Source organism: Leuresthes tenuis, unplaced genomic scaffold, assembly GCF_036924035.1.
Source record: "Leuresthes tenuis unplaced genomic scaffold, fLeuTen1.0.hap1 SCAF_2, whole genome shotgun sequence".
Classification (NCBI taxonomy): Eukaryota; Metazoa; Chordata; class Actinopteri; order Atheriniformes; family Atherinopsidae; genus Leuresthes; species Leuresthes tenuis.
In genome coordinates, this window is record NW_027325356.1 from 26,861,401 (window position 1) to 26,880,931 (window position 19,531).

The window sequence follows — 19,531 nt, forward strand, 5'->3', positions numbered from 1 at the left end:
GCCATGTGTTTCATTTAGTTCACCAGTGATATTTCTCCCACATGATATATTTATTTACTGACAGTGGCTTTTTGAGTTGTACCCGTCAGTCACTCATTTTGCAGACCTAAAAGTGAAGGCAGTCCAAACAGCACTGTCAATTCCATGATACAATACATGTGCATCTGAAGACCACAGCATTAAAGTGGATTATTCTTTTTATTTTAATGGTAAACAACTCAGGTTTTTAGAAACATTTTAATTTCACTCGAATGTCCACATAATCACTTCTGTGGGCACCGTATGAACCAGTAATGAAGCGGAATTCTGCCCTGACATAGCAGAAATACACGTATTTTTAAAAAAAAAGAACAAACCATTAGTATATTGAGGTAATGTTGACTGGACGTATCAGTTGCATAATTATGGTGGTGACATTCAAGTACAGACAGACTGTTATATTTGCATTCACTGTTAAAGACACACGATACATACACACGACAAAAGCATCTTGGCATTCAAAGAAATCTCTGGTTTCTGTTTAGGTTAATATTCGTACAAGACTGCAACAAGTATGAATTGGTATCATGGACACAAAGTCATAAAGAGCCAGCACATTGTTTTTTTAGGCCATATTTTATTATTTTCTAATCCTTCGTGTAGCCTGTATGCTAGAACATTAAATTATAATATTATTTAGTACAAATTAAATAAAAAAAGGTAAAACAGAAAGAAAATAAATTATTGATTTTGGAGAAATAATTAGTAGCCTGTGTACAGAAATGATACATATATCTAAACTGATAACTAATGGGCTCAGTGACTTCAATTCTAAATCAAGTTTTTTGTTATTTAAAATATATTATAAGTCTAGTAGCTATTAAGTTAATATTATCCAATAGCACAAATATGTACTAATACTGCAAAATGCAAGTAAGTCTTACACGCACTGGAGCAACATGATCCACAAAGCAGACTCATGATAACAAAATGTTTTCGTACAAAGGGTTTTGTATCAGCTGCCGAAGCTGTGATGTTACACTAATACATGAGCTGATACTAATAAGCTTTGCATGCCTTTGGACAGTTGATCTTTCAGTTTCATGTGTGACTATTCACTGCATCAGACAGCTAGAACTTGGCAGGAAGTCTTGGACATATGTGACCGCCGCTTTGGAGAGATAGGTCATGGTGCCATAGCTGCCACTCGGGGCGCTGTCATAGAAAAAGTTGCAAATCCCAGTCGCTGGGTCCTTCTCAAGGAAGTAATCACTCGCACTGAGTGAAATCTGGAGATTCAAAGGTAGAACAGAGTGAACTTCAATGAACACAAACCTTTCCAATCAAACAACATGTCAATCACTTGCCATCATCTCTTGTCTGTGGTAGTACCTGGTCATTGAGGAAAAGGTCGTTGGCCAAATGCAAAATGCGATCCACATGGATAATGCCACCAATGTTGTCCACATCTATGTCGGCCACCAGGCCCAGAACCATCATTGTCTCCACCAGCAGCTGCCGGTACTCGGGTTGAGGGACGTGGTTCAGTACAGATTCCACCTGCACTGCAAACTTGATCTCTCCTTCTGTCATCTACACAGAAAACACTAAATTCAACACACACCCATGCACATATACACACACAGAGTCCACATTTTAGTTTTAGCAGTAACATGTAACCTCTCTTGTGGTGGAGGAAGGCAACACGTATCCATCGATGGACAGGCCATGGCACTTCTGTAAGATCTTCCATACTTTCTGATAGAAACCCATTGGGACTCTATTGATAGCTCCATCCAGCCTGCGTCTCCTCAGCCACTGGCCTTGCTTCTCTTCCCACTGCAGCTGTCCGTCTCCAGAACAATGACCCAGCGGGGACAGGATCCCACTGGGTGTGGAAGGGCTGCTGCAACGCTGTGATGAGTAAACAGGTCCCTCAGACCACTGTCCTGATTTTCAGTCTCATCTCTAAATACTTTAAATGTATTTCTGACCATTGCACTTGTCAGTAGTGTCTGCACAACGTAATTATTATCATAACTGCAATTTTTCCATAGCAGTACACGCATGTTGGAGCGGTTTGAAAAAGACTGCACAATATCACTACATGTCAGATTTGAGATTAGTGGTGATAGGCAGCACAAACTGACAAGTTTAATAGTACATACAAGTTTGGTGTACACTCTCATTCATTCCAATTTATCTATAGTCAAACAGTCCGTGCAGTCATTCATGCAAAACAAGACACTGGAGCAGACATTGGCTGGCCTTATTGTATCCTTTGGTGTTATCAGTAATCACTCGGCATACGCAAAAACAACAAACATTTAACCGTACTGATGTTTTTTTTCTGTGTAGCAACAGCCTGACACAGCTTGTGCCACAAGAGTGACTAAAACAACACTGGCTCACTGGTCTCTTACCAAATCAGAATGAATATGGCTACTGTGTCTTAATGTCAACTGTAATCGTACAACCAAAAACTAATCTGCCTCAAAATGCTTCATCATCTGTACAATTTTCTATGTGACTTAACCCAGACAAATTAAGCCGTTGTGCTGTCCTCTGCTGATATCAGCTCACTGACGGGAAGACCATCATATTAATTAGGCTGAACTCATAACCTGCTATGGAACAGGTAATATTTAGAGTTTTGGATGTTATCACCTGTTAAAATACTGTATCTCAGACAGTGAAATCTGAGATAACTTTAAATTGTCATTGTCAATTATTGAAAGTGTTTAATCTAGCCTATTAAAAATGTTGATCCACCTCGAATTTTACCCTCAGCTAAAAATCATCCATTTTGACCAGAACTCAGTGTTGAATTGACAGCTTGCACTGAAAATTCTCAGCTAAAGGAATACTATCCAAGCTCGTGGAGCCCAACATTGTGCCACCAAAAGAGCTTTACAGTTGTCAAAATAACAAAATAAAAGTCGTGTTACCATGGGAATCATGTGTTCAGTACATGAATCCAAATGAGCTATAGCCTATATGTTTTTATATCTTGTCCCAGTCAGTTCTTTACTGCTGATATCATATCTAACACATAGGCCTACATATCAGGCAAAAAACCTGAAGATGAAAACCTGATTACAAAGAAACAACTGTCGAAGTATCTCTGATTGGAGCTTTAGTCAAGCCAGTGCCCTTTTAATCTCTTCAGAGTGCCCTTTTAGTCTCTTCAGAACAATTGTTGAAAGTAAAATAAAATAATGGCATTCTTATCCTCAGTATGTTAAGTTGGATGGTGATGGTGTCTTCATAAAACATTAAATCTAAAGGAAAATGCATAAAACATGACTTTTGCTGTACACATTTTAACAACAACAAACCTTGGAAGGTTAAAAAAAAAAAAAATCAACATGAAGCAGTTGAGATGAAATGGTTTACCGTGGAGCGCGGGGAAGTGACATTGCTACTCAAGGAAAGACTGCCACTGAAGATCTACACATGGATATGGATGACAGAGGACAGTGTGAGATGGTTTACATGATTCTCATACTGCAGACTTGTACATGGCTGGTGACAAGAAAGAGCAATTGACAAAAAAATGCAACTCCATGATAAATGCTATAAGAAAATAAGTTATGATGATAGACTACATGGAAGCATCTTAATCAGGCTGAAGGTCATTTAAATAGCTCATGAATTTGTGGAAAGTGATTTTGAATGTGTTGCTCTTCTACAAAAAGTACATCCTTGGCGGTGACACATGGAGGAGCAGCAAAGCATGTTGTCCTACTGATTTACAATGAAGAGAGTCACTTCTGCTAAAATGTTAAAAGCCAGAGAGTGGTTTGTGAACAAGATTTAGCCGGCGGTTTGGTTGCTTAGACTGAGATTAGAAACAATCACATGCTAGATATTAACAAAGCCAACCCACACTGACGGGTCGAGAGTCATCCAGCTGCAATCAAAAGTGAGAACAGTGTTAATCCATCCTCAGATAGATTGATAGAGAGAGAGCTAGACATTTAGCTAGATTTATATATAGCTAGATAGACAGATAGACAGACAGACAGAGATCATATAATCCAGTTTGATGTCTTTTCTGGTTTATGCTTCCCACCTGTTTAATCTCACTCTTCAGCTTGTGTATTCCACTGCGTTCAGTCTTAGTGGCTCCCGTGTGACCTAGCTCATGGATAGATATTGCAGGACTAGTGGCTGTGGACTGGATCGGGCGCACTGATGAATAAAATCAACAAAGAAAAGGTTCTATAAAAAACGTTCAATCTGTTTTTTTATTGTTCCAGATATCTGAATTGCTGCCAACATCAGTGATTTTTTTTATTGGTGTTGTCACAGAATAATAAAAGGAAGAGTAGCAGTAATCTTCAGTAAACTTCAGATAAGCAGTAATGTTCTTTTTGGAGAGAATAACTCCTTGTAGCCCTGACATGCACATGGTTGTTGGTCAGCGTGCCACTGGACTCATTAACATTAGCTAATGTAAGATTTTTAGATAGATTCCTGTTGTTAAAATCAAAAACGGTGATCACTTAAATCCCACTGACTGAAAACACCTGAGACTAACATCACCTTCAAGACCACTGCTAATCCCAGTTTCCATATCTATATTTCTCACAGATATATCACATTAGATTTTCTTTTTCTGTTGAATAAAAAAATGACTAGGTATAATACTTTAATTATAAACTTGAATTAATTATATATAATACTTTAACTAGCAAACTGGCATCACCGTAACTGTAGCTGTGGTGTAAGTATGACTGATGATAAGGGGAAAAACTCACTGCTTCTCTCAACTCCAAACTCTTTGCCACTGAGGATGTGATGCAGCAGGTTCTTCATGCCAAAGGGACTCAGGCTCATTAAACTCTCAGATGCCTCCTCCCCTACAAAGACATCACATGTTTTTGTTTCCATTGCATAGTGTCACTTGAGTAGTAGTGTGTGTGTGTGTGTGTGTTTTTCCAACCAGAACAGTGCAGGCTGCGAGCAAGCTCTGTGGCCATGACTTGCATGATGAGACCTATCCTGAGCCGGAGCATATCACCAAACAGAGCAGGCTGGGAACGCACGTACATGGCTAGATAGACCATGATTTCCTACGTAAAGCACACAGGGCGCAGGTCAGTGTCTCAGATGGTCATGTTAGAAGTTCTAAAGGCTGAAGGTTTACCTGAGTGAGAACAGCTATACTGATGTCCTGACCACTGGCTTCATATATGAGCGTGTTCAACTCCTCAGGAGGAAGTGGACTGAGAAGAAACAGTGAGGAAGAACAGCAGGTGTATGTGTTTGATTGGTAAGCAAAAGCTTATTGTGAACACAAAAGAATCTTCAGCCACATAAACAACTTACACCGTGATCACTTGCTCTCTGGGTTCAGGAGGTAGACCTACAGTAAGCTGCTTGTGATGGGAAATCAGATCTGTGCAGGCCTAATATAAAGACATAGGAAGAAATTATTCAAATAATTCAAATCATTTTTATCACAATTCTTTTTATACAATGAAACATAAACACTTAGAGACTGAATCAAGACATCTAGGAACTGTAAAAGGAAGTAAGAATAAGAAGTGGCATACAGGTTGTACTTCAGAATGCATGCTGAGGAATGACGGATGGGAGATGTTTGTTCGAGTTTTCCGACTTCAAACAAAAACCAAAATTGTGGTGAACATTAAAAAAAGCTTCAAATCATCCTTTTAATTCCCATCACAGAGTCAAATCTTAAATAATCTGCTTGGATCCTAGTAGACCATTTCTGAGCCATAGTTCTAAGTTGGGGAATGTCCTAACTGCATAAATCTGGCTGTGTGATCTGACAGTTAGTACCATGTGTGTCAGTTACACACTTTTCCTTTGGACCAACATATTAATTGACTGCTAGTGTTGGCATTCTCACTGATTGATGATCTTGTTCAGGTCAACTGCATTTGGATAAAATCTAATTACTGTTGTGTCTCTTTGACTAAAGTGACATTTATACACACTGTGGGTTTCCTCTTTAAAGTCTCTGATCCACTCAGCTGTTTGCAGTTATAATCATGACTTACTGGTAATTCTCACTCACCTCGGACAGGACCTCCACTCTTTTGCGTAGTATTCCAGAGATGTATCTAATGAGCCCCCATTCTTTGCTGTCTCCAGCTTGTACATACAGCTCCTCTAACAGTGAACGCACACTAACCCCACCCTGCCCAGGGCCTGACAGCTCCACCACCCAGTCAGCTCCTCTGGGAGTAAAAACAAAACACAGAGCAGGTAATCACAAAAAACAACTCTGTTACGTTACTAGCATGTTGTAGCTTTGTCTTTATGAGGAATACTTCATAACGTAGAGAATGTAGAGGATGTCAGCCTGGTCCTGCAGAGTGGGACACTCTTTCAGCTCCTGCACCAACGCTGCAAAATCGGTGTTGCCCTGAGAGTCTCGAGGCAGATGCAGGTCACCGACACCATGGAGCTTCAGTGGGGGCGGCTGTGTTAGACAGGCACACTCAGAGCAGCACTGAAGTAAGAGGACACACACGGTTGCTGGTGGAAGGATCTGCTGCACCTACCTTTTGCTGCCTTGCAAGTGAGGTAAGCTGAGGCTGAAGATGAGGAACTTCAAGGAGGTTGAGAGACTTGCGGTGCTTGTTCATGACCGGAGTCACGGGTAGATACATGGAAGACTCTGAAACATACATGCTTATTACTATAAAATTGTGAGGAAACCTAAAATCTAATCTAAAATGTATTTGTTGTGTATCTCATATAATATTTATCAAACAATAATAAAGTTGAATACACTTTAAACTAATTTACAACAACCACTAACGACTCCAAATAAATATCAAACCGCAACGCTCTTAAAAATCTTGTGTGCTTATTTTTACGCACAGCTTTATTTGATTAACTTTCTGGACACCTCTTTGGGTTTTTTCCACTTTGATATCAAACTGATATCCCTGCCAAATCTCAGGTCCTGTGTCTGCATTAGCGTCAGACATTTTCAATATACAGCCGTACTTGTAATTTATGTGATTCAATACATTCTTTAAAACTCACTGGGTATATTTAGGCCCTGGACCCGAGCCATAAAAGACAGGATGTCTCTTGTGGTGTGCTCAGCACTGAAGATATGGTGTTGCCCCCTCTGAATGGGAGGAAGATGAAACTTGGTGGTGGTGGTGCTGTGGAGAAGCTGCGTGAGGTACTGGTCAAACATGTCCTTTGAGCCCTCTGTTAAAAACATAAGACTCCACATTTACTTACAGTTCAAATTAAATTATTCAAACTAAAAAGGTAGGAGCGCTTACTACCTGAGAGCCCATAGGTGTTATAATCCTCTCCATACTTTTCACTGTCTTCCTCTTCCTCATCCTCGAATAAGTTGTCATCATTCTCTTCATCCAAGAAAGTGAGGTGGGTATGAAACGAAGTGGTCTGGACACTGGAGAGGTCTGACATCTGCACCCTGCAGCAGCATAGCACCCAAAACCCACAAGGGATGTTATAGACATTTGAACACATGCCTATAATCTTGTGTTATGGAAGGGAACAAACCTTGCTCCTGCAAAATAGCCATCCTGCAGTTTCCTGAGTGTTGCTAGGATACAAGGATCAATGGCATCTCCTTCTTCAACTGGGTGAAAAAAGGAAAACAAATGTTGTGAAGTACAATGAAGGGACTTAGCAAAACAGTGTGCCTACATTCAATCTGAACTGTCTTACAGAGTGAGTCAGACATCTGTTTAGGTCCAAATGCTCATCATTTAACATTTAGCATTTCTGATTTGTCCCCACAATGTGATTTTGTTTTGACTTCTGAATGCCTTAGTACGGTTGAAGTGTCGAACAGTCTCACGAATGAAAACTCTAAAGTCAACAGCAGGTTGTTATTCTTGCGGGCTCTGAGTATGTACACATGAGCTGTTGATGGTCAACACTGGAACTGAAATAACAGCTCTGATGAGACTGATTTGGTTTTGGGGTGGAGCCTTTGTACCCAGCATGCTGTGTGTGATAGGCAAGGTCAGTGTAGGCCGTCCTGTCATCCTCCAGCAAGAAGAAAGATAGGCCAGCTCTGTTCGTAACATCTCCACAATCATCGGGTTGTCCAGTGCCAGATAGAAATGGTGCTGATCCAGAAACTGAACAGTGAGGGCAGATGCAAGAAGAGAAGTGAAACAACAGGCATAAAGAAAGCAAAATATCTTAAATGTTTATCACTTCCACAGACTTTTAACATAGCTTTGCTTTTCTGGTCCTGAAAATATTTGAACCTAGCTCTGTTTTACCTGAGGGGTGAATATGTAAGAGCGATTTCTGATCTCATAGAATTTGGATGTCCCCAGGACTCCAATGTGTCTGTAAGGCCTCCCACTCAAATTCAGTTTCTTGCAGTTTCCTGTGGCGATGGTACCAGTTGTTACTATTGTGTTACACACAAACTGAGCTTTGGAGTAAGGAAAAGAGTTCTTGTTTACCCAGTCGGACATAGATGTGGCTCAGGATGCGAGCAGGCATGACCCTGATAGGCAGAACTTCTGACATAGTCTGTACCGAAATCCCAAGATCCTTTAACATCTCCTGGATCTCAACCGACTCTGCAAGCACACAAACTGGCAAAAACAACACATAGATCACGTCTTGTTCTCTATGAGGCAATATGGATACAAAGCAATGTTAACAAAATAAAAACAGTACACTGTTGTTGACACTAACAGTCATATATATATTTCCAGATATTTTCTAAACCGTGTGTGGTTCTTATCTCTCAAACTAGACTAAAAGACACGGCTGAGTCACAGTTTATCTGAGGTGATGAAAGTCATGTCTTACAGTGAAGATTTAAGCCTAAGATGTTATAAAACAGACACTTCACCTTTTGATTTTGATACAAGAACTTTTTTAGTCAAACAAGTGGGGACTATGAGTACACATTCTCCATATTCTACCTAATTTTTAGTCTTTTATTAAGATTGTACTAACAGGAACATTCTAAAACTAATTACCAACCTTGTACCACAACATCTGGCTTGAAGCTTGTGGAGAATCTCCTGTTGAGAGGGTCAATCTCTCCTGGTGCTAAAAAACCCTAAATCCAGACCAGGCAGAAAAAGAAAGAACTATCAAACTTATTGCATGTTGAAATTCATAGAATATATACAATCTGTGTGGCTTCATTGACATTTGGCAATATCTTTTGCCTTTATAAAAAAACACACAAAAAATGTGGTTTTCAAGGTGTTCTACCTCAGCCAGAAGACAACCCAAAATGTAGAGTGACTGTCCCCACATGTGTGGCAGCTGCCCCATGGCCAGTCTGTCCACTGAGTGAGGATTGCTGTACTCCTCCTCCATCTATAGGAAGAAATATCTATTCTTATATTGCAAACAAGCACTTAGTCTGATATCTGTCCCTGTCACATCAGACACACAGGTGTATGGTCAACTGACAGACCTCCAACAAATGACTGCAAAATAGCTTTGTTACATGTGACTTCATGTGTTCAAAAGTTTGTTCAGATAAGTTTGAAGGTTTCGTCGGACTATCCAACTAAAATCTGACTATATTCATCAGTAAGCGTGCATAGGCTATTTTTTATGTTATTGATGTAAGTGGGATACCTTGTCAAGAGGCACAGTGTAAAGTTCAGGCATCAGTTTGATACCATTCTTCCCTCTGATCAAAACACCTTCCAGTGCCTCACGGTATTCCTGCACCTGTGTCAAGCATATAGCTATTTAAATTTACAGCAGTACAGTGACAACATACTTTTCTAGTGTTAGTGTAAAACTTAAAATAAAATATCAACCTCAGCATTTCAAGTGTGTTTTGATCCAACTTTTGAGTGCAGGAAAATGTGCAAAACTCACCAGAGATCTGACAATTTAGATTGACAATGTTGACAATCTTACTCTCATTGTGGAAAGGTAATTATAAACAGAAGAATACCCACATAAATCTAATATTTTAAATTCATCCTTTCTAAAAATCTTTCATTAGACAAACATATGAACAAGAAGGAAATTTGATGTGAGAATGCTTATTAGAAAAGACGTTTACATTTACATAGAGTAACCCAAATGCATGAGTGTGTTTGGTTTTCCTACCTGCACTTGATCTTCAGCAAAGATGCCGTCCAGGATTAAATAAGTCCAGAACACAGGCCACTCGCACTCGATGTTCTCGAACAGCTTGAGTTCGGCAGGATCATAGTGCAGTCGGGTCGGGTCCTGGAGACGCAACAAGCAGCTCAAATAACACAATGTACACTTGTCTGACCACCAGAGGAACTTCCATCCAAAATGTTTCAATATGCAGCATATATTACCTCTTTAGGACAATGATATCCATCCCTGATGAAGCGGCAGCAACCATAGCGACCCTGTGACCAAAGAGTGGAAAGTTAAGTCTGCTGACTAAATAAACAAAGACAAAGTGTGTGTTAAATTAGCTGCCAAAGAAGTCATTATTCAACCGTACCTGCAGTTTGCTTATGATTTCCGACTTAGTGATGGTCACCAAGTCAGCATCCTCCACAGCGAATGCAGGGAAGGAAATGACAGACAGAAGACCGGCATCTATCTCTTTCGAAGTTGAGGCCCTTGGCAGCATCGAGCACATAATGGCCTGAGGGAAAACACATTCTAAGCACAGGAGAGAACAACACTGATTGATGATAAGATGGCGTAAGGTTAATCCAGCGGTACCTGACAGTGTTCCACTTCATCAGGCAAAACGTGGATGACTGACTTTGGCCCTCCATGAGCACCAAACAGATCCAGCTCATCTATGGCCTCCAAAGCTGCCTGTAACATCAATCCACACTGAGTCTTTGCACCGAAACACACTCTGCACAGCACTTTTGGCTTTTAGGTTCTTAACATATAGCACAGTTTATCATGGATGCTGACGATAGCAAAAATGAGTGGCCCCTGTACCTTGGCCATTCCTACAGAACTGCCATTGAGTTCTGGAATGCCCTGATTGGTCTTGTCGCCTCGCTCCCACATCCCATAATCCTGCAGGGGTAGAATCAAAATGACATCACTTCTTGTCCAACTTTTCCAGCCTCTAAAAACTCCAAATTTCTGTGCCTGTAGAGATTTAGCACCACTATAATATTGTGGTTCATAATGCAACATGAATCTCACTGCAGCAGAGCCAGCACGTGTTACTCAGATCATTCCATGCTTGTTTCCATTACCCATTATAGTCTTACAATAAGCGGGAGTTCAACTGGAGGTGTGTTAGGCTCCCCCTCTGGCTTTTGCTTTCTTTACAGTCAACTACCATCATTGAGCATCTTATTATTCACGTTAGAAACCATCTTCCGAAACAAACCTCTGAAAATTGTTCTTACCGCGACTTTGTATGCAGCCTCTATGTAGAAGACCAAGTTTTGGATAAACGCTACCTCATCGAGGTTGGAGATGATACGGAGGCCTGCATGGCAACACAAAACTATCAGGTAAGCAACTCATGATCTGCTGCATTGTTAATTAAAAAGATTTATGCATAGAAAGATAATTCAATATCCACTCTGCATCACTACTGCACCTGAGGCAGTCATCTGTGCCAGCATCAGCAGGTAAATGGAGGTGGCGTCCACTTGGAGATGGCCCCACTGGTCATCCCTGACCACCGTGGCGCAGGTAGAAGTTTCGTATTTGGCATGCAAGCAATCCTTTGTACTCTGGGTGTGTTTGAACTTCTCCACCTTGTCCACCTGAAGACAAATGAACATAAGTTTTCACCAGGTTTTCACTTTAAAGTCATCTGGCGTTTAGTTTAGTGTGAAGGAAAGAAAGGGAAAACGATGTGGAAGACAATTCTTCTCACAATTTACATCATTGTTTTTTATCTTTATGTGTATCTTATTGTCTTCATTGGTCTCAAAACACCTTTTTCCATGATTTCCAAAGTACTTTTGAAATGTATGGATTGGTTTAAAAGGTGTTATATAGACTGATTAATAGACTTACACAGAACCCAGATACTATAAAGGCTATATTGACTATATTGAAAGTTGGACCAAATGTTAGTGTGTGTATATAGTTTTATATTTGTGTGTTTTATATCCAGTGACAAGACAAATTTCCCCTTAGGTTAAGAAAAATAGCATGAAGAGAGCAACAGCAGTTGAAGACCCTGATGGTGTAGGGAAAAAAGACAATAAATCAATACTCAAATTAGTTATATTTTATAGAAAATAAATCAATCAAGTGAAACACCATCTTCACCATTTTCTTTGGTTACGTGGTAACACGTATATAATCTTTCAATTAAATGTTTATTTCTTTTTACAGTTTTTTTTAGTGTGCAAATTAAACTCATTGACAATTATCAATTTATTTGATTCTCTGTGATGCTGCAAACTAAACAGCAAAGTCCTGCCAAAACCATACAATACTAGTTATGTTTTAATTCATTAATCAATTCATCAACTACTAGTTCCATCTTTAGAAGCTACAGCTGTATGAATGGCATTAAGTCAGAACACTAAACTAAAAAGAAACTCTAAACCTATTAGACTGTGAGCAAAAATAAAACAAAAATGCTTGAATGAAGGACCGCCATTACAACTGGATAAATCTGAAGGTGAAGGTCAACATGGGTACCAGTATCTGACTCCTTCTAGCACTGTTTCTTGTCACATGCTGGACATACTAACAGCAATCTTATATTACATAAGGAGTAAAGAAAGATTACTGAGAGTTGAGATAGCATGAACAGTCACCTATTTATATCCGAGGTGCAGATGAAGTCAAGTTGCCTCATGACTTTCCAAGAACGAGTCTATTTCAACACCATTCTGTGAATTTGGCATCTTCGTCTTATGCTCACTAAAAGACAGTGGGAGCAGAAAAGACTGCAAATCGCCATTATCACCCTCACCTAAAGAGGCACAGTACTGTACAAAAGTTTGGGGCCAACCCTCACTTCTTTAAATACTGCCAGGAAACGGAAAAGAGGTGAAAGGATGATGCTATAAAATTATACTCTCTTCACAGACTATGACACAGTTGAAGATTTGAATGGAGCTTTTTATTCAAGCACTAGGCTTGGATATACATCACATGTATTGAAAGAGATCCTATCAAATGATAAACAAACATAATCCTAATAGTTAAGGTATATAGGGTTGTAAATTAACTGCATGGTTTCATCTATTGTTAAAGTTTATCCTTGACTCATCTACTAGCTGATTTCCTTACTAAATAACGTGAATCAAATTCCTAAATTGCTCCTTTTCCCTGGAGCTGGCGACTTGCTGGTGTTCTGCTCAAAATAACATGTACCAGTCACCATACATTGGCGTAGTGCCTGTCATACATGTAAACATGACACAGACACTCTCCACCTGTTCTGGCTGCTTTCTATTACTGGTGCACTTACAAGCACAAACACATTCTTTCAAACTTCATCAGAACAACAGGTGGGATTCCTTGGAGCATGTGCTGATTTAAATGGAAATCCAGTATATACAGTATGGCAGAAAAGAGTTTCTAACGAGCTTGAAAATAAGTATTTGGTGTGACCGTCTTTATTCTTCAACATAGTCCGAACCCTCTCAGACAAACTTTCAGTCCACTTCTCGTGTCATTTGGCATAGCTCAGCCTTTTCTTCCTGTTTCCCTTCCTTAAGAATAGCTTTTTGACAGCCACCCTTCCATGGAGACCATTTCTGATGAGGCTTCAGTGAACAGTGGATGGATCAACTTAAGGATCACATATATTTGTCAGGTCCTGTGTCAGGTCCTTGCTGTTTTTTTGCCCCCCAATTTCTTAGACATCAGATACTTTGCAGAAACTGCTGATTTACTGAAGATAGATTTTTAGAGGTTTCCTAAATCCTTTTAAGGACCCACTGCAAAACAAGCTAAACTATGGCAATTTTTCAGCTAATTTTAGAAATCATCTTATTGGTGTAAAAATACTATTTATGTCTGTCAAACCTTGTTATCTTTGACATTTTTTATAGATGCAATTAAAATGTTGCTTAATGTTCTAATTATGTAAAGCACTTTGTGCTACATTTTTATTCTAGTAAAAAAAGTGCGATGAGAAGCCCAAACAAAAGACTCTAAATGCCAACAGAGGACAGCAGGTTATACCTCATATATCCTACAGCCATGATATATATTGTACTGTATGCCAGTGAACATGTAAGAATTAATGCGAGTGCTTCTTACCTGTCTCATCATGCACTGCAGAAGCCCCTGCATAAGTTTCACCACACTCTGCCAGCAAAAAAAAGCAAAACTACATCAGTAAAGCAAAACAACTGTAATCATAATCAAAATTATCTAAGACTGTATTTGTAGTCCAGTAAGCTGCTATTGTTGGATTTTGGAAGAAGGAAATCTATGATATTCTCTCCTTATTTCCAGACTCATCCTGTGAGCACTGAGTTTCAGCAGGGACAGACATATGGTGGTGTCTCACATTAGATTACCATGGAAGATAAAAAAAAAATTAAAAAAAGAACTTCTACTAATAATTTTGTATTATATAATCATGAAATTTGTTGATTTACAGTCTATTAAATCTATGAAAAATCTAAGTCACAAGATCATGAAGTGGAGTTTTGTTTTTTCTTGTCTTTGTTTTTTTTTTCAATTTTCACAGTCAAAATGACTGTTTATGTCATTTGTGAAAAATATATTTATTTCACACATAAAAAAACAGCTTGGGGTTGGGAGTGGCCAGTTAATCTTCCCAATAATTTTTTATCAACAGCAAAAATTAACTAAAAAAAAACAACAGCACTTTGATCAGAAATCTGAGGTTTTTTTTGCCATTTGTCCTGATTCTAGCCGGGAGCGCTCTCTAGATTCATCCATCCATCCATTTTCTATACCCGCTTGATTCAACTCAGGGTCGGGGACTGGAACCTATCCCAGCTGTCTTTGGGCGAGAGGCAGGATGCACCCTGGATGGGTCGCCTGTCCATCACAGGGCCACACAGAGACAAACAACCATGCACACCCACTCCTAGTGTTAGTTTAGAATAATCAATTAATCTAACATGCACGTTTTTTTTGGATGGTGGAAGAGAACCCACACATGTAGAGGGAGAACACGCAAACTCCACACAGTAATGCCCACAGTCAGGATTCCAACCAGGAACCCTCTTGCTGTGAGGCAATGGTGCTAACCACCATCCAGTCAATATTCAGACTGGACAAAAAGTTTTCCAGTGTTGGTAATAACGGAGTTACTAACGGCATTATTTTTTTCAGTAACGAGTAATCTAATTAATTATTTTTCCCAACGTTACTACAATTTGGATGAAGTGCAAGGTGTCAGGTTTTGGCCACACATCAGCTGCCTGGAGAGAGCAGGCGTGGGGTGATGACGCCGTTGCAAATGCGATGATGATTGGCTGGGTGGGCGGAACACGCCCTGCTCGCGCTGTCTCACTGCACGCTCTGACTGCCAAACACAACAAGACAGCGACAATGGGGGAAATTCAAAGGTAGCGTCCTCAAACTGGAAGCACCGGCACCACTTCTCGCTCATTTCAATTAAAGGCAAGAATGTTTATGTAACATGCACGCTATGCCCAGGAAAAAAAGACTTTATGCAGGTCTGCCTCAAGCAACTGGAATCTTATCAAGCAGCTCACATCAACGCACGCTAACATGACACTTGTTGCTGCTGCTGCTCAGTGGCAGGCTGCAATCTATTGAGTTCAAATAAGAGACAAATATTCTGAAATACTGTATATAGTGTTTTTATTCTTCAGTCTTTGAAGTTAAAGATGTTATAGAACATAATGGCGTATAGAACATGAAAAATAACGTCACAGTTACTTTATTGAGTAACTAATTACTCTTACAATGAGATCACTGAGTTACTAACGCAATTACTTTTGGGGAGAAGTAATTTGTAATTGTAACTAATTACTTTTTTTAAGTAAGATGTCCAACACTGAAGTTTTCTCTGTCAGTGACAGCTGAGTAAAGTCAGTACTTAATGGCAGAACCTGTTTTTTAATAAATGCTCCAAAAAAGAGAAATACTGACTCAGATTGTTTTATTTTTTCGCAAGAGTAGACTTCCAAATACTTTCTCATAAGTGTTGTTCAAACTATGGAGGTTTTATACGGCGAGCAGGCATCATTGTGCTCAGGGGGCGCAACTCAAAGAGACATGACTACGCAACAGACTTTTCATCACGGGTAAAAGAGTTAAAAGTCTCGTATCTATTTTATAGAAGCAGCATGCAATGTACATATGTTTCAATTTATGTGGTCCTTCAATGACTTGAACTACGTCAACATGGCCCCGAAATTAGACACTGCTAATAGAAACCAATAACATGTCTAATTCCAGGAAGATGCAAACGTTTGCATCCATGTTAATAGGAAAAATATAATTAACATGCCAAAATAAGAACTTATCGTTATCATATTACATTTGAATAGCTGTTCCAATGTACTGTTTTTAACATCAATTGAAGAACGATTTCCTTGGCTATTTTTGATTTTTTTGTGAGTTAGATTTAACCTGTAGCCGACAGCTGTGGAAACTACTGCACAAATGAGAATGTGACACCAAATGCTTTTCAAGCTTTTGTTTTTCTAAAATATCCAACTCTACACAGCGGTCAGAGCAAAGAGGCTCTAGTGTACACATTAGCTCTCTATCCCTATCTGTCGCAAACACACCTGCTCCAGTTCGTAGGCCTTGGCCTTGTCTTCATCACGGTCTGCATTCTTGCGGTAGGCCATGCCAAGCCCCCACACAGCCAGGACACTGTACACATTATCCCTCACCCAGGCATCCTTCTTCTGGATACTGGCAGGTAGAAGTCCTGTCACTGGGTTCTGAACAGAGGACACACAATAATATATAGAACTTTGAGTGAATGCATCGCTCTGATATGTACAACATCTCCCAAACCAACACGTTTTAAGTTTGTTTGATTTACTCACTAAATTTTCTTTTCACTGCCATTTTTTCTCAACTTCTGTCATAATTAAGCAAGAGCACGGCTTGCATTGATTAAAATGTCCACAACTTATCAAGTCTGAGATGTCGCATGTGACTTTTGATGCACTGGTCTTTGACCCTGAGGAAGGCTACAGTATCTCAACTATTTGCTCAACAGTTTTTTAAGTGATTATTTGTCTGGCCAGTGTTTTCTTGATTAAATCTGTTGTTGGGCTGTAAAATTATGAGACAAGAGCTCCCTAAACTAAACTAGAAAGTTTTAAGGTTAAAAGTGATAGTTTCATACTAAGCACCAAACCTTTAGCTTACTAACATATTCAACGGGAACAAGCTGCTAATTGTTTTGTCTGTGAGGGTAAAAGCTACAGCATTTTTAATGGGGAAGTTGTTAAACATCATATGGCCTGTAAATAGTTAGCAATGCATGTTCTGACTGGTCAGTTTTTCCCAAGTACTTTAAACTGTACATTATGATTTACAGTTGAAAGTGTATTACTGTGAACATAATCTTAAAGAAAAAGTGAGATTAAAGCACATAAAATATCATTAGATCTACACAAGCGAAGGGAAATCTGACTATAAGTTTGGTTAGTGTGTAAAAATTAGCTAGTTTCAGTCTCAGCTGATTGTAACCCTACACCCTGGTATTTTCAGTACACATGTGCAGTGCATGGAAAGTTGAAAGTGTTTTATATCAGCTGTGGACCCTCAGGGTCACAGTTTTAACTGAGACAGTTGCTGACTGTGTCAATGTGAACTCAAGAGCTGATAGATAAAAGTGCACTGCTTACCAGGCCTAAACTTATTCCAGAAGCTGACCTTTGCTCACACTTTGTTTATTATTCTGCAGCTGCAGAAGTTGAACCTTAACCCACTTAGGCTACAAAACATCTGCATATCGACTATATTTCTGCATGAAAAAATGAAGGACAAAAAAACTGGACTAAGTTTAAGGATTGTGTGCCTGTAAATCTGACAGGACTAACACAGAGTTAAACAACCTTACGGTACTAGCGTTTCTTTTGTTTTTAACCTCTTATTTTGTTTCTTTATGCTTTAACTGTGCTACAATTTGAAGGTACATGTTGTACTTTTTATCCATCTGTAAAAACTTCATAACGGGTTGAAAGCTCTTCTACTATAATAGTAAAACTCTTGTACAGCAAAGCCTGAAATTACTGCCCTGTCCTGCAAAGTCTAGAGCAAAGCTTAGATTTGGTCTAGTAGCTGTAGGCCTGAACCATTGACTGTTATAAAGAAAGGAGTATCTATGGCCTGATGATAGCCCCATTTTCATTTTACCAACTGCAGTATACACATTAATAATGACATGATAATCATCAAGCATCATGGTAATGCAACAAATATAACCAAAGTATAAATCATATATCCTTTTGAATGTGTCCTGTAGGTGCAGTTTGTTTAGCCATTTGAAGTGCAGATTGATGAAAATATGAGTTAGATTTTTAAATCGGGCCATTATTTTCTTCGCACCGTCTCCTGCACTCTGCCCTGAGTGTTTGGACTCACCTGATGACACAGGATAGTCTCTTGGATCAGCCTGGCATAGCCGTCCAGCCTCACTCCAGAGTTACTGCGGCTCCTCATCCTCACTGATCACTGCACACACAACAAGTTATGTGTCAACAAGGGCGCAGCTCCTGAAACTTGAATATGTGCCTCTCGTCTGAGCATGACCTCATTACAAATGCAACAGTTAAATTGAACTGAATCACTAAGGTGACTTACAACGCTGCAACCCATCCTCCCAGTCAGTCCGGCTGCGGATACTTAACCTGCGCAGAGGCAGCTGAGGCTGCTAAAGCTCGCTAGCCCAGTAGCATCCAGCTGTTTTATACGACAACAATATTTAACACCATGTTCACAGGATGTATTCACATCACGAAGCCAGTTGTCCCGGTTAAACTGCGTGATGTGGCGAGTCGCGGCTGGCAGATGACAGTAGTTGAGGTTTCACATAAAGTCAGTGTAGGGTAGACGACGTATGTGAGCGACTGTACATCCAATCTGACAAAAATACATTATGTTCTACCGGTTCCATAACTTAATGGTAGGGGGCGCCATTTCCACCTCAAACTTTCAAGGGGCGAGTCAAACGAAAACAGATAAGTTCAAGTTTACCGGTGATACTTGAAGGGGAGGAAAGAAAAAAAAACAGGAAGAGGAAAAATCTGAATAAATCAATTACAGCAAAATTAAACAAATGGCCGAAGAGGTTTTTGGATTTTTACCACTGATGAGATTAATTGTAGGTCCTGTTACATCATGTGATCAGCATTTGAATGCAGATGCTGGCTGTGTTAAAGCTCCTATTGTATACAATGTTCGGTGGTGAATCATGTAACAGGCTTTACAATTTCACACTGGTGTAGAAGTACAAAGTGTCTCAGAAACACTGCACAGTACTTGAATATATTTAGTTTGACCTTTGTTCCTCATTCTCAGCGTATCATCTCACAAAATCATGATTAAATTAAATAACACTTCAAGAGTAGATTAAGAATAAAGACAGGGAATCACAATATTAAGGTAGCACAAACAGAAAAGGAAAGGTATCAAAGTGGAGTTGTTGTTTTTCTGTATTGACAGAAACAGCTTG

General features: G+C 39.5%; 1 protein-coding gene across 5 annotated transcripts; it reads right to left on the bottom strand.

Annotated features, from left to right (window-relative positions):
• Positions 1–181: 181 nt before the first annotated feature.
• Positions 182–18,972, bottom strand: phka2 (phosphorylase kinase, alpha 2 (liver)). 5 transcript variants are annotated; one of them, XM_072380867.1, is made up of 33 exons: positions 18,661–18,972; positions 18,442–18,531; positions 16,626–16,784; positions 14,146–14,193; positions 11,510–11,678; positions 11,313–11,395; positions 10,891–10,971; positions 10,660–10,758; positions 10,433–10,579; positions 10,281–10,334; positions 10,060–10,182; positions 9,574–9,669; positions 9,199–9,306; positions 8,962–9,040; positions 8,430–8,564; positions 8,241–8,350; positions 7,949–8,093; positions 7,507–7,585; positions 7,263–7,417; positions 7,009–7,182; positions 6,519–6,634; positions 6,285–6,436; positions 6,029–6,191; positions 5,314–5,393; positions 5,132–5,210; positions 4,928–5,057; positions 4,743–4,844; positions 4,055–4,173; positions 3,869–3,892; positions 3,376–3,429; positions 1,660–1,893; positions 1,372–1,572; positions 182–1,268 (listed from the first exon to the last, which is right to left on the bottom strand). In XM_072380867.1, exons 2-33 carry the CDS (start codon positions 18,517–18,519, stop codon positions 1,095–1,097), a joined length of 3,750 nt encoding a protein of 1,249 aa, XP_072236968.1. In that variant the 5' UTR covers positions 18,520–18,531; positions 18,661–18,972; the 3' UTR covers positions 182–1,094. The 5 variants fall into 5 exon arrangements, with proteins under 5 accessions (XP_072236968.1, XP_072236967.1, XP_072236971.1 ...); XM_072380866.1 differs by having other exon boundaries at positions 183–1,268; positions 7,260–7,417; positions 18,661–18,971; XM_072380870.1 differs by lacking the exon at positions 3,869–3,892 and having other exon boundaries at positions 183–1,268; positions 18,661–18,971.
• Positions 18,973–19,531: the final 559 nt, after the last annotated feature.